The 15,413-nt window shown below is 48.0% G+C and overlaps 1 protein-coding gene across 3 annotated transcripts in view; it reads left to right on the forward strand.

The window, feature by feature from the left end:
* NOS1 (nitric oxide synthase 1) overlaps positions 1-15,413 on the forward strand; it is a 170,751-nt gene that overhangs the window by 127,952 nt on the left and 27,386 nt on the right. For 2 of the 3 annotated variants that reach the window (XM_087857307.1, XM_087857308.1), the window contains exons 9-17: positions 970-1,109; positions 2,668-2,842; positions 6,070-6,171; positions 7,870-8,064; positions 8,477-8,562; positions 10,975-11,119; positions 12,393-12,497; positions 13,007-13,065; positions 13,978-14,079. In XM_087857307.1, coding sequence (XP_087713433.1) covers positions 970-1,109; positions 2,668-2,842; positions 6,070-6,171; positions 7,870-8,064; positions 8,477-8,562; positions 10,975-11,119; positions 12,393-12,497; positions 13,007-13,065; positions 13,978-14,079 — 1,109 coding nt within the window. The remainder of the gene's footprint in view (positions 1-969; positions 1,110-2,667; positions 2,843-6,069; positions 6,172-7,869; positions 8,065-8,476; positions 8,563-10,974; positions 11,120-12,392; positions 12,498-13,006; positions 13,066-13,977; positions 14,080-15,413) is intronic. The other variant, XM_087857309.1, reaches the window with a different exon arrangement.

A 15,413-nucleotide genomic window follows, 5' to 3' on the forward strand; every position in this document is an offset into this window, starting at 1 on the left:
TTAATAATATATTTAATAATTTATCATTATGACATTAATGATGATTAATACATTTAATTATATGTTATATATTATATATTTGCTACATTTATTGGATAACTGTATTCCATATTTAACTTTAATGTTAAATATATTATTAAAATATATTGCTATCGATACTTTATTTGATATAATATTAAAAAGTTAATATCGATATAATGAATATTATAATTATGATGACTAGTAATTAATAATCAAATACTATTGAAATTAAAATATATTATTTAAAATGAACATATTATTTATATTATTTCACCTGCTTTTTGTTTGGTTTTTTTGTTTTGTTTTGTTTTGTTTTTACTTTTTTTACTTTTTTAAATGTAGCTACTAAAGGGGCACCTGGGTGGCTCAGTCGGTTAAGCGTCTGCTTTCGGCTCAAGTCATGATTCCAGGGTTCTGGGATCAAGCCCCTCATTGGGCTCCCTGCTCACCGGGGAGTCTGCTTCTCCCTCTCACTCTCCCTCTCTGCTGTCCCTCTCTCTTTCAAATAAATAAGTAAAATCTTTTTTAAAAAATTAAATATAACTACTAAAAATTTTTCAATTACCTATGTGGCTTGCTTTATATTTCGACTGGACAGCTGCTCTAACAGATGCATTTATGCACAAATTCTAATAATTCCACCCTCGTCAAATGTGGTAGGTTTTCTTTCTATCCCAGGGTACCCAATGCAAACAGTTCCAGAGCGAGTGCCTCGGACGTGCCAGACCCTGTGCTCGAGGGTGTTACAGATACAACAGTCCGAGTCAGCTGGTGCCCTCCGGGAGTTCCCGGTGGGTAAGAACAACGTGGCCCAGGGCCTCCAGAGGAAGGTGCTGCTGGCCGGCTTGCACCAGGATCTCTGCGCCCTCCTCGCACTGCCCCAGTGTCTGGAGGGTCTGGGGCAAGGCAGCAGTGGCGGTGGCGTGACCTGGACACTTCTGGTTGCAGATCTGCGTACAGCAGGGCTGGAAACCCCCAAGGGGCCGCTTCGATGTCCTGCCACTCCTGCTCCAGGCCAACGGCAACGACCCCGAGCTCTTCCAGATTCCTCCAGAGCTGGTGTTGGAAGTGCCCATCAGACACCCCAAGTAAGAGGAACTGGCAGGGGCGGGGGGATTCACCCAGTGCCTCTTTCTGCCTCTCCCCATCCCCCTGGCTCTCCCTCCAGCACAGACAGAGGCTGAAAGGGGGTCTTGGGTCCTTGCTCACAGTGGACCCCCCCCCAAGCGGTAAGTCCTCCTTAACCAGCCAGGGGATAACGATCTCTTCAGAACTGTAATCTCCCTCCTCACCCTGCTCCTACTCAATCAACCAGGACCTGCCCTTTTCCCAGCTTTCCAGAAAAGCAGAAGCACCTCCTATCTTGTTGTGGGCACTCATTTTAAATAGAGCTGTTTAAAACGATGTGACCTGATGTGGGTCAAGCGCAGAAGGAATTTGGAGCCAGGAAGGAACTGCAAGGGCTGGGCCAGCAGCACGAACAGAATTCACACTTGAGAGTGAAGGAAATCCATAGTGAGACGCTGACCTTGGAGGCAGAATGGGGAGGGAGGAGCAAAAAGCTCAATAATCCAGGCAAATATTATTTTAATGCAATCTTTTTATCAAATTTGATTTTTATATAAAAAATTATCAAAATTTAATTTTAATTTTTTTATATGAAAATTTTAAATAAAGACAGGATCCAGTTCAGGGCTGAGATTCAGGTGAAGCAAGCAAGGTGAGTCATGCACGTACAAGGTGGGACCTGTCTTTATTTGAAGTTTTGATGGTTTGTTTGTTGTGGATTTTTTTATTTTTGCATTAATTTTGTTCGGAAAACATGGGAGTTAATTTAGAATACAACATAAATAAAAAATAGTACTGGTCTTGATTCCTGGGTTTGTTGGAGCCCCCTTGAATTTTATACCCAAGGCTAGTGCCTGACTTACCTCACCCTTGTCCCAGCCCTGGAGAGGGAGCAAGTGTCCTGAGGTTCCTGACACTGCCCAGTATGTGGAAACTCACCCAGTCTCCCTGGTGAAACCTGGCCTACATTCATTAATGCTTTCCTTCAACATGGTTTATTATTACTGCTCTGGGCCAGGCATTATGTGAGCCTTTGTAGCTCAGTTGGTCTCTGCCTCCATGGTGTTTTGGGTCCCAAGAAGGAGAACTTACACATACTATGACCCAAATAACCACTTAATTCCAATAAAGCACTACAAAAGAAATTTTATGGTGCCCAGAGGCATAAAGCTGCCTGATCCAAACTACTGAGCATCAGGGAAGGCTTCCCAGAGTAAGCAACATTTTAGCTGAGAATTAAAGTTTGGGTAAGGGCAGACACAGAAGAGAGAAGATCCCAGGAGGAAGGAACTGCGATGCAAAAGCCCTGAGATAGGAAGGAATTTGGCAAGACTCCTTTCCTCCTGGATTAACTTTCAGAGTGGTTCCCAGGCTTGGATGTTCCTCCACAGTACCTGGGAGACCGTTAAAAATGCGTATCATGGGACCCAGCTGTGGAGCCTGTGATCCCACAGGTCTGAAGTGGAGCCCAGGAGTCGGGTTCTGACACAGCAAGTCCCAGGAGGTAGCTGGCATTTCCACATCCCTGGACTCCGGCTGCCCCGCCTGTGGTGAGCTGGGCCGTGTCGCTCTCCGCAGGTTTGAGTGGTTCAAGGATCTGGGCCTGAAGTGGTACGGCCTCCCCGCTGTGTCTAATATGCTGCTGGAGATCGGCGGCCTGGAGTTCAGCGCCTGCCCCTTCAGTGGCTGGTACATGGGCACAGAGATCGGCGTTCGCGACTACTGTGACAACTCTCGATACAACATCCTGGAGGTGAGGTCCCTCCCTGGCTGTCGTGATGGGCAGGCAGGAGGCAGAGGGGGTGGGCCCAGCGGTCCCTCCCCGTAGCTCAGCTTTGGGTCTTAGAAACTAGAAGAGGTTAGAACAGAGGCTGAAACAGAGCTTAGAAGCCCCCGGCAATCCCAGAGCCCCCGCGGCAGGAACTACCCCGCGAGGGGCTACGCCCTCATCCAAGCACCGTGTATAGATGGTGTGCTCATTTAATCCCCAGCACAACCTATGGGTATGATCATCCCCATTTCACAGATGAGGAAGCTGAGGCCTTTTAGAGGTTAAAGTGACAAGCTCAAGGTCACCCAGCTAGCGAGCGGCAGAGCGGGGATGTGAACTCAGTCTGGCTTTACGGTCCAAGTTCCTAACCACCTGGCTGCACAGCCTCTTATTAGAATGGTTTGAAAATGACCCATGAACTTGGGGCGTTTCTTGCCTCTTTTCCGAAAAACAAGGTAGGAGGGTTGGCAAGCGGTTTGCCAGCATATGCGTTTCAGTGGAGGCCCTGATTCCCTCCGTGGCTGAGTCATCCTCATCTACTCAAGGCTGCTCGGGTAGAGTCTGGAGCTCAGATCTGGCAAGTGCATCAGGATAGCTGTGGTCTTGCCAGCAGCTGTTAATCCTAACAGCTGTCTGCTGTGGCAGGCTGTGTTTCAAAAGGAGGCATGAGAAACAGAGAAGTTAAGCACTGGACCGATGTCACACAGTAAATAAGGCAAGAGTAGAACTCAGAATCGAGCATTAGGTTTCTGTTATTAAAAATCCATGGGTGGGGGCGCCTGGGTGGCTCAGTCGGGGAAGCATCTGCCTTCAGCTCAGGTCATGATCTCGGGGTCCTGGGATCGAGCCCATATCAGGCTCCCTGCTCAGTGGGAAGCCTGCTTCTCCCTCTCCCTCTGCCACTCCCCCTGCTTTTGTCTGTTCCCTCTCTCTCTCTCTGTCTCTCTCAAATAAGTAAAATCTTTAAAAATAATAATAATAAAATAAAATCCATGGGTGTTCACAGGGATGGACCTTTGAAGACGTTATGCTAAGTCAGACAGAGAAAGACATGCTGTGGGACATTGCTTGTATATGGAATCTAAAAAAGCCAGACTCATAAAAAGAGGGTGGAATGCTGGTTACCAGGGGCTGGTGGGTGGGGGAGTTAGGGAGGAGATGTTTCAGGGTACAAACTTGCAGCAAAAAGATAAATAAGTTCAGAAATCTAATGCAGAGAAGAGTAATTATAGTCAACAATACTGAATTATAAACTTCAAAGTTGCTAAGAGACTAGATCTTAATTGTTCCCACCACAGAAAAAGAAATAATAATTATGTGACATGATAAAGGTGTTAACTAACAGTGGTAATCATATTGCAATATATAAGTGTATGAAACCAAAGCCTTAAATTTGTATACCTAAAACTCACACAATGTTATATGCCCACAAGGTCTCAGTTTTTTAAAAATCCCGTAAGTGTTAGCTTGGAAACAGAAGCCAGGGGTCCTCAGCCTTGCCACACACTGGAGTTACCTAGGGAACTTTATTATGCCTGAGTCCCACTCACCAGGATTCGGATATAATTGCTCAGGGATCGAGCCTTGATACCGGCATTTTTCAAAGCTCCCGGGAAGATTCTACTGGGTGGTCACTGATCTCTGAAAACTTCTGGCAGGAAAGGAAAAGACATGTCACGCAATTTCCATAGACGTGACTCAAGTCACATTTGGGTGTTTTTTTTTTTTTTTTTTTTTTTTTTTTTTAGATCAGAGAGTCTTTTTTTTTTTTTTTTTCCTGCAACTGCTTTCCATTCTTGTAACCAAAGTAATGGCATCGAAGTAACAATAGCAGCCTAATGGCTATACACACTTTCCTCCCTCAAAAAATAACTCAAGTTTTGTATGTATTTATGTAGAGCAGGAAATTTCTTTCTTTCTGTGGCTGTGTCACTGCCAAAGGACCACAGCAGAACCTAACGGCTCAGCCTCAAAGAATGAATTAACATGAGATCTGCTTTCATGATCTCTGCTTACATTTCGATTGCAAGGAGTCCTCCCCGAGTAACTTAAATGAGACGCGCTCCCGCGCCAGCCCTCCCAGTCCGACCAATGTTACGTGCAAATGTTGACAGCTGGGCTGGGAAGCAGTTTACCCAAACCTGAGAAATTGTCACCTCCTAGCCCCATAATGAGACCTGGGCTCCCACCAGTGACTAGAATTGACAGAGGAAGGAAAAGCAAGGCTCTAATTAATGAATTTGCTGTTGTGTCTTCCCCACTCCTGACATCAGCCTGTGGTTCAGCTCGAGCTGTAACATGTCAGGAATTGGTTTGTTTCTAGTAGTTTTGCCGATGGAGTCGGCTGGCTGGGGAGCAGCTCTCAGGGCTTGGATGTTATGTGGCTGCCTGGGCTCCAGCTCCAAGGCCAAATGGCTCTATGGACCTCGCTGAGCCTCAGTTTCCTTATCTGTCAGATAGACTCAGGCAGGTGTCTCCCTGAGCTCAAAGCCCCCACGGTCTGGATCCCAAGTAGGGCTACTCCAGGCATGGGGCAGGATCAGTGGAGAGTCTTCCTTCTAGAAAGCAGATGATGTCACTCCCGGACCCACTCTTCTGCTTAAAACCCTCCAGAGACCCTCTCCATGATATTTGGAATGTAATCCCAGATCCGGCATGATCCAGTCCTGCCTATCTCTCTCTCTTTCCCACCAGCTCCCCTGGCTCACTGCCCCTTCCCCTCAAATACACTGGCCTTTCTATATCTCAGATGGTGCAAGCCTGACCCCCCTCAGGGTCTTTGCACTGCTGTTCTCTCTGCCTAGAACCTCCCCTCCGTAGACCTGCAGGTATCTTGCTTCTTCCCATCATCTGGGTCTCACCTGATATGCCACGTCCGCAGTGGGTCTTCCCTGACTGTCCTGGCTCAGTCCAGCACCCCATGCCTCTTCACCTTCTTTCCTTGTCTTATTTTCTCCCTAGGGATTAGCACTCGTCACAATAATAACTGTCTCTCTCCCTCACTAGAAGGTAAGCCCAAAAATAAAAGGGCTACCCAAGTCTCTCTGGTTTTCTGCTACCAGTATGTTCTCAATAGAAAAGTCTTTTGAGTGAGTTCATCAGTCTGGTAATGAGTTGACTAATTAGGAAAGAAATTCATCAGTGACACTAGCTAGCCGTGTCTCTCCAGCAGTGGCCCAGCCTGCGAGTCTGTTTCCTTCCTTTTTCAGGAAGTGGCCAAGAAGATGAACTTGGATATGAGGAAGACATCCTCCCTGTGGAAGGATCAGGCGCTGGTGGAAATCAACATTGCTGTTCTCTACAGCTTCCAGGTAGCACAGGGCACACAGCCTTGTTGTCAGGTGTCCAGGGGGAGCTATAAAACCTTCCAGAGGCTTAGAGCAGAAGGTCAAGAGACCTGGCTACTGGGTGGGGGGAAATCTGTCCCCAGCAAGATCTGCTTTCCAGCACACATGCCTTGATCTCCATTTTGGATCTTGGGTGGAGACCATTTGAGGAAGAGATGAATAGATGGGGGAGGGCCATTGGGACTTGTTGCTTAGGATCAATTAGAATTGGGACAGCAGGCAGCCTCTGTGTCTTGCCACCCCTTTGGGGTTCAGACTATCACATAACAGACACGAATACTCATCTTCGTTATCAGAAGCATATGGGCCCCCTCAGTGCGTGGCTCTGTGGCAGGTGGTGTTACATAGGATAGCTGTGGAATTTATTACCTAAACCATGATGCTTTTAGAGCAAAAGGAAGACACTGCTAATAGTTACGCGAGGGTGGCATTCTCCCAGGCAGAGGTCTATAGAAAACTATAGACTAGAGATCACTGTCTGTAATAGAGACCAGCTCTATCCTCTGGGGCTGCAAGTCTGGGAAGCTAGGCCCTCCTAGACATCCATGGAAGGCACACACAGTAGAATGAACGGATCAAGTCATGGATAGATGTGAATACGGACCATGGGCCTCCATGTCAGGTGTAGGGAGAATGGGCACACGGAGGAACATCCCAGGGAAGAGACAGGTTAAGATGGGATGAGAGGGAAGGAAGTGCCCTCTTCTCTCTCGAGCATGGAGGAGTGAGGTTTGAGGTTTTCAGGAGTCGTTGAGAAGGATGGAGCCTACTTCAGTGGAATGAGGGACAGGTATGAAGACCGGTGAGCCAGAGATAGGAGAGATGTGAGCGGGATGAGTGATTGAGGAGGGAAGATGCAGAAAGGGGCAGGGGTTTGTGGGCAGAGAGGGAAAGCAGTGTTTAGACAAGGTGCAAATCCAGACCGGCCGACCAGAACGGGCCCTGGGGGTGGTTACCCAGATACGCAGTCCGCCCACCTCTACTGCGATTTCTGTGTTTCAATTTTAATAAACTCCTCCTTAGTACTTAGAAAATTTTATTTTAGGGGCGCCTGGGTGGCACAGCAGTTAAGCGTCTACCTTCGGCTCAGGGCGTGATCTTGGCGTTATGGGATCGAGCCCCACATCAGGCTCCTCTGCTATGAGCCTGCTTCTTCCTCTCCCACTCCCCCTGCTTGTGTTCCCTCTCTCGCTGGCTGTCTCTATCTCTGTCGAATAAATAAATAAAATCTTTAAAAAAAAATTTTTTTATTTTAAGAGGATTTTATATCAGCACCATAAATGGAGGGTCAGTATCAGTTGCCATAAATAGAAAGTAATTATAATATTAAATAAATTAATAAGCAAATAAAGACAAGGAAAACAACACAGAGTTGTTAAATTCCGGCTCAATGCTGCCTGAGGTTCTTCTCTCTGGTGATGAAGAGGGGGGGAGGGAGGAAGGAGAAAGAAAAAGTGGCAAGAGAGGCATTAAAAATGGGTTAGCACCAAAAGGGGAGTCTCCCCTGGGTATAATTGAGAGGGACATGCAAAGTGTCCCTTTACGCTGCCTAACACCATCTCCAGGACCACCCTCTGGGAAACGCTGCTCGATGGGGAAGGGAGTCCCGAAACACCCCAGCTTCCTTTCCTTCCTGACTCCCTGTCCCTTCTCCTCCCACAGACTGACAAAGTGACCATCGTTGACCACCACTCTGCCACCGAGTCCTTCATTAAGCACATGGAGAATGAATACCGCTGCCGGGGGGGCTGCCCCGCCGACTGGGTGTGGATCGTGCCCCCCATGTCTGGCAGCATCACCCCGGTCTTCCACCAGGAGATGCTCAACTACCGGCTCACCCCCTCCTTCGAATACCAGGTCCTGCCCCTCCCTGCCTCTTCGGTGCTAATCTTCAATATTTGGGATGCGTGTTCTGCTTCAAGCATGTCCGAGTTCAGACTTGCTCTTTGGCACTCAAGGGCTTCAGAGCCAATGTGGCTGGCGGCTGCCATATTGGCCGGCACAGCTCTAGCTCAAAGACTAATGGGGTCCCCAGGAGAGTGTTTGAGAGGGATCAGGGGCTGAGTGGAAAGGTCTAGCAGGACCACGCAGGGAGACTGGGCCAGCCAGTCTGTGCAAGGACCCCTGTGGTCACCGCCAGCAGAATCAGTCCCTTCAAGGGCTGAAGGTTGGACATAGCTGGGCAGCCGCAAGCACCCAGGAAGTCCTGAGCGTCCCCCAGGGGGAGCTAGACCTCCTCACTGCGGTGACCATGGTCCTCTCTTCCCAGCCTGAGCCTTGGAACACCCACGTGTGGAAAGGTACCAATGGGACCCCCACAAAGCGGCGAGCCATCGGCTTCAAGAAGCTGGCGGAGTAAGTCTCATGAAGGAGGCGGGGGGGGGTAGAAGTGCCTCCAAACTCAGAGCACCCCAGAAGAGGAGGCCGGGCAGGTGCTTGCGCCTCTGAGCCCTCATGTGATGTGACGTGATTTCTCCATCTTCTCTGACCCCCTCATGCCTTCTTTGCCTCCAAGTCTGAGATGTGGATGTCGCTTCAACTTTTTTCCTTCCCAGCCTCACATTCCTCACCTCCATGTCCTAAATTCTTGTCTTGGAAGCAATGGCATATTGATAAACCAGCTCTCCTAAAAATAATAACAATAGTACTATTAATAATAATAATAATAATAATAATAATAATAATAATAATAGATTTGTAACATTTGCCAGTTTCCATGGTGTAAAATACTCCCCCTCTGGCCAATTTCAAGTTACTAACAGAAAGTCACTGAACCCAGAGGTGGGAGGAACTGGGATGAGCCAACTCAAGAGGGCTCTCACCCAGGGCTGAACTCTAACATCACACATTCGTTCATTCATTCATTCATTTGGCCAACAAATGAATACAGAGGGTCTACCTTGTGCCAGGCACTGTGCTAGGCTCTAGTGATGCCTGATGAGCCAGATCAATGTTGCTCCTGTCAAAGCTCACAGCCGTTCATTTTCCAGGAATCACACAAATACAGTAAACGTTGCAAGTGCCATCGAGGAAGGATTCGTGGTGCCGTAAATAGAGCTAACCAAGTTTGAGAGGTCAGAGAGGGCTTCCTACAGAAGATGACCATTGGGCTGAAGAATGAGATGAATAGACTCCACTGAGCAAAGGAGGGAGGGAAAGAGGGTTTGGGCTAAGCCACTGAAGAGTCATGATTTCTGAAGAATGTGTGGCCAACCAAGGGGCCCGCTGACGAGTGAGGTGGGGCTGACCAAGATGATCTAACGGGGATGCCAGCGTTCTCCTAAAGAAAACGAACTGCACTGACCCGCTCAGCAGAAACCCCTGCCTAGAATTAACCTTTCGGCAGAGAAGCTGGGTAGGCAGTGAGCGACTCTTCCGTCAGCACCCTCGGGTCTAGAACTCTGAGTACAATCCCTAGAGGTGGGGCAGATGCCATCCATGCCACAAACCCCAGAAGCAAGGCACTGGTGAGTCCTGCAGGGACTCCGAACCTAGGTCCTGTCTCCTTTAACATGGCTCACCCGCCTCTCTCCCTCTGTCTCCCTCCTCCCTCTCTCCTTCCCCCTCACCCCATCCTCTGGCCACACAAGAACACATCAGCAGCCATTCTTTCCCTCACAAGAGCATCACAGATATTCTCGGGGAGGGCAGCCTTTGGCTTCAGTTCAGTTCAACTGTTTTGGGGAGAAAAAGGAGGAAGAAATCTAAAACATTAATTGCACTATTAAATGTGGGGTAGAAACAATGGTAGTTAATTATAGATGCTTTTTTATGCTCTGATCATTCAAAGGGAATCCTCCAGACACCTTTTATTCTTTTCTGTTTCTCCCCCTGAGCCCAGAGCACTCCTGCAGTGTGGGCGGTTTCCCTTATTCTAAAAAATGGATTTACCACCAATAATCCCCAGGTGGGGGTAATTAGCAATTTGTCTACTCTGAGGTAATTCATTGGACCAGGGATCTGGCTCAGAAGGTGAGGCCAGGCATTCCTGAGCCTCTGCCTGTCTGCCACCCCCACACCCTCATCGACAAGAAGGAAGGAACCCTGGTTCTGAATTCTCCATTTAGCCAGAAAGAGTGTAGACTTGATATTTAAGCTCCCTGGGGCTTCGGTGGGAGCAGCACCTTTAAAATTCATTCCCTCTTTTGATGGATATTTATTTAGTGCCTATTAGCTATCAGGCTCTGTGCCAGACCCTAAAGATGAAGCCTGATCTAGTCCTTCCTTCGTGGATTTATAAACCTCTAAAATTCCTTCTCACTCAATACCTGGTGATTTATTAGTGATTCTCTCTCTCTCTCTCTCTCTCTCTCACTCTCTCACACACACACATACACACTAGAATGAAAACTACATGACAGCTACCTGTCTGTGTTTTTCAGCTCCTATAACTATGCCTGGCACATAATTCAGCACTCAACAAATGTTTGATGAATGAAAGAATAAATGAATGAATGAATGATCATCTCTAGGGACCATGCATGGCAAACCAAGGTTCTCAAGACTGGAATTGGTCAGCCAAGCAACAAACTAACAAAACTAGCCAACCATGTTAGCTCATGACTAGTTGCTCTGGAGGGATTTAATAAAGGGGTCAATATGGTGCTAAACTCGGGCTTCTAGTGTCCCTGAAACCATCAGAGATCAAGAGAGTAAGTGCTCTCCCATTATATTTCAAGGATCATGGCTCTTGCCCCAAAGCCCCAGCCTAAGTATCTTCCATCCTTTCTACATTTCCCATTTTCCTCTCCATCCTCTTCTCCGCAGAGCCGTCAAGTTTTCGGCCAAGCTCATGGGGCAGGCAATGGCCAAGAGGGTCAAGGCAACCATCCTTTATGCCACAGAGACGGGCAAGTCGCAGGCCTATGCTAAAACCTTGTGCGAGATCTTCAAACACGCCTTTGATGCCAAGGTGGGTAGGGGACAGTGCCAGTTCCCTGGCCCCTCGTGGTAAACACAGTTGGGAAGGGGAGAGAGGAAAGTCAACAGAGAAGAACCTTTGAGAATGGAGGGAAGCACATCTCAAGGTGCCCATCGGCATGCCCATGCATATTCATATAAATTGCAGGGGACTTTGATGCCCATCTTCCCGTGACCTTCCAGGAGAGTCCAGGAATCACAAAATGAAACCCCATCTCAGAGCCAGATCTTAGAGGGCGTATGAGAAAACATTCTGGGGTCAGTTTGGGAAGCTCTGCATTAAACACAGTTCAATCTCAGAGCCTTCAATTTGCAAGTCCATACAATGGGCCCTTGCACAACATGGGGGTCAGGGGTGCTGAAAATTCGTATATATCCTTTGACTCCCCCAAACCTAACTAATAGCCTATTGTTGACCAGAAGCCTTACAGATAACACGAACAGTGGCTTAACATATTTTGTATATTGTATGTGTTATGTACTGTATTCTTACAGTAAAGGAAGCTAGAGAAAGGAAAATGTTATTAAGAAAACTAGAAGAGAAAGTGCATTGATAGTACTGTACCGTAGTTATTGGGGGGAAAAAATCCACGAATAAGCGAACCCACGCTGTTCAAGGTCCACTGTATTCTAATCTCCAAATGAGAAGGGGTTAGAATATAAGCGTGTTTGTTCATGGCTCATTTTATTTTCAGGGAGCCTCTCAGGAAACCGGGCTTCCCTAGACCCTACCTGGAGAAATGTTGATCGAGAGGTGCTAAGACACAGGGCAGTCATCTTCCTTATGACAAGAATCTCAAACTTATTTGCCCAGGTCCCATGCTGCTGGAGGGAGGATTAGCAAGGAGGCTGAGGAGACCTGCTCAGAGCCAGCGGGGCCATTCCCAGTCTAAATGTGGTCAAGAAGATTCCAGGATCAGTTGGGTATAAGCCCAAGGATCTCAATCAAGATCTGTCTCTATTAGTGGCCAACCCCTTCCACCATTGCCCCCAGATGCTTTATGGTCCTTCAGGCCACTCTGACCATAGAAAGGTCCCCCACTGCCAAAAAGCTTTTAGTTCTACCCACTTGAGCCCATTGAAATAGTGACACCCAGAACTTTTGGTTCTCCTGCCAAAGGAGATGGCTCAAGACAGCTCATCTTTTTCCTCTGTCTCTCTTCTTCTCCTTCCCCCTTCACTTTTTGTTCTCTCTTACCTCTTCTCCTTGTTATCTTCTCCCTTCCTCTCCCTCCCCCACCATTCCTTCACCCTCGCCCACCTAGGTGATGTCCATGGAAGAATATGACATTGTACACCTGGAACATGAAACTCTGGTCCTGGTGGTTACCAGCACTTTTGGCAATGGAGACCCCCCTGAGAATGGGGAGGTAAGATGAGCTTTCACCTGTTCTAGCATGTTCTCCATGAGGGGGGTGAGGGGGAAGGAGGAGGGGCAGCAATTAGACCTGCCAGTCAGCAGCAAATCCTCCCAGAGCCTCAAAAACCTGTGATTTCGATGTGGAGCCACGTTCCGCAAAGACTGGACAATTCCAAGACTTCAGTCTCTTGGTGTCCGCTGATGAACCAATCCTTAGTGCAAATTCTGTCACCTGAGTGAGCTGCTGCTTTGGAATGGATGCCCCAATCAGGACCTTGGCATCCCTGCCCCAGATGAGAGAAGTGGGGACAATATTTTTATACAGAGAAAGCCACAGTGGGGATTTGTGTGCTGGGGCTGGAGGGGGCACCTGTAGTCGCTTAATCAGCCGGTCCTTCCACGTGCACCTGCAGCTCAGGCGCCGAACCCCTGACCGCCTCCAGTGACACTCGATGCCCGACCCTCTTCCTGGTTCCTGAATCCCTGCTTCACATTTCACTCATCTCTTTTGGCTTCCAGAAATTCGGCTGTGCTTTGATGGAAATGAGGCACCCCAACTCCGTGCATGAGGAAAGGAAGTAAGTGAATGACCCTCCAGGGTCACATTACACCCTTGGGAGGTAACTAAAGATTGCCTTTGGGCATCTGGGGTTCACGTTCGAGTGCTGGCTGGTTTTCGTGACCCTGAGGTCCATTTGTGAGCAATGGTAGCTGGTGGGTGTCTGGGGTCCAGTGGGGCTGATGTTTTGGTTCCTCGGCTGACTTCACTGCCCCGTGCCTCAGTTTCTTTTTCCATCAAATAGGGTTTGTTATCCCTGCCTTAACTTCGTAACTTGTAAGGACTGAAGGAGAAAATAGATGGAAGCATCTTATGAAAACTCAGGAGCCCCGTGTAAACACCAGTTCTTACTATCTCTCCTCTTTGGAAACCTACATTCGAAATCAGTGAAAATGAGCTTCTTTCCCTAGAACCATTCCATCGGATATTTGTGGTGGAGTTCTGGCTAAGATGGAGGTTGAGTTCAGAAGATAAGATACCTTATAAGGCAAAAAAAAATGCCTGTAGCCAAAAGATGTTCATGGCGAAATTGTGTCCCACTGCGGGGTTAGGCTCTAAAGCTAATTCATAAGGTGACCTGCGTCATGAATACCCTTGCAAAGCCCGCAAGTCCGGAGTAAAGTGAAGATCATAGGGCTGTCTTTCCAGGAGACCAACACAGCGCCTCCTCGAGCGTGGAGCAAAGCAAGTGCCTTCGCTGACTGGTGTTTAGAGGCCGTGGTCCGCAGAAAACCTCTCCTGGTTTTCTCCTTAGCAAACCACCTGTTGCCAAGCTCACATACTTTCCATACCCAAGGGATAACTGCATCCCTCCTGCTCGGCCATCTTTGTCCTCTCTCTCCCTGCCCTTCCCCTTCCCAGGTGACCACCACAGGCTACCCCTCACCCCTCCTTCTGGGAGAGAGAGGGCACCATCCGTTCTCCCCTCTAGGTACCCGGAACCCTTGCGTTTCTTTCCCCGTAAAGGGCCTCCCCTCCCCCAAGGTGACCCAGGAGTCCGTGGTCTTGCTGCAGCCCGTGACAGCCAGCAGAGGTAGAGTGTGTGTGTGTGTGTGTGTGTGTGTGTGTGCACGCGTGTTCATGCACGTGTGGGCACATATATATGCCCTGTGTTCATGTGGGCATGTGGGTGTGTGTGCCCAATGCCCAAGCATCCAAGACCGCATCTGGGTCTCAAGGAGACCCGAGTTCTAACCCAGGCTGTGCCACTAACTCACCAAGCAACGTTGAGTAAGGCATTTGACCTCTTTGGACCTCAGTCTTTCTCATCTGCCAAATGGGGAGAAACCGTCTCTGGCCCAGCCACCTCTGGGAGTTGTTGAGAGGATCAAAGGATAAAAACAAAGAGGAAAGTGTTTGGAAAAACCTCAAACCTCATACAAATACATGTGCTGTTATTTTTAACCCACAAGCATTAACCATCCCTCCCACACTAACAACACAGCCGCCCCCTGATATGTTGCATGACTTATTTGCAGAAATGACTCAATGTGAGACTATTTTAGGGCAGAAAATACACTTACATATATTTAGAACTTTCCTGATGCTGGAACGAAAACTTTGAAGAACGTCCAGCTCAGAAGCCCTGCCTGCCAGAATGTGCAATGTCTTTTTTTGTCTTTTGCACTCAGATTTGTCTGCTGAGTCGTTTTGTTTTGGTTTGGGTGTTGGTCTTTTGTTTGGGGAGGAGTTGTTTTGTTTTGTTTTCTGGTCTTGGGATTTTATTTTGTTTTGTGTTTTGTTTTTGCCTTGCCGGAGAACAACACTTCCCACTTTGGGAGGAGAACAGGGAAACTGGATCTTTCTTTGAAGTCTCAAGGCTCCCGAGCCTCTCGTGCTGAGGTTTGCGTCGCAGTGACATCTTCCTTCCCCTTCAAAAGAGTTTAATAAGAGATTCAATCTCTTTTCGTGCCATGTCTCAGTGCCGAACATTTTCCACGATTTCCTTAAAATGGGAAATGTGACAGCCCCTTGAAATGTCCAAGGTCCATAACTTAATGGAAAGAGAGTATTGAATGGGATTTGTCCAGCACAATCCAATAGAACTTTCTAGGGTGGTGTAAATGCCCTGTAGCTGTGCTATCCAATATGGCAGTCACTAGCCACATGTGGCTCCTGAGCACTTGACCCGTGGCTAGTACGAGTGAGGCACAGAATTTTTAACTGTGTTTCTTTTTTTTTTTTTTTTTTTTTAAAGATTTTATTTATTTATGTGACAGAGAGACAGCCAGCGAGAGAGGGAACACAGCAGGGGAGTGAGAGAGGAAGAAGCAGGCTCCCAGCGGAGGAGCCCGATGTGGGACTCGATCCCGGAACACCGAGATCACGCCCTGAGCCGAAGGCAGACGCTTTAACGACTGCGCTACC

This window comes from Ursus americanus, chromosome 30 (genome assembly GCF_024610735.1).
Source record: "Ursus americanus isolate L20-20 chromosome 30, mUrsAme1.1.p, whole genome shotgun sequence".
Lineage (NCBI taxonomy): Eukaryota > Metazoa > Chordata > Mammalia > Carnivora > Ursidae > Ursus > Ursus americanus.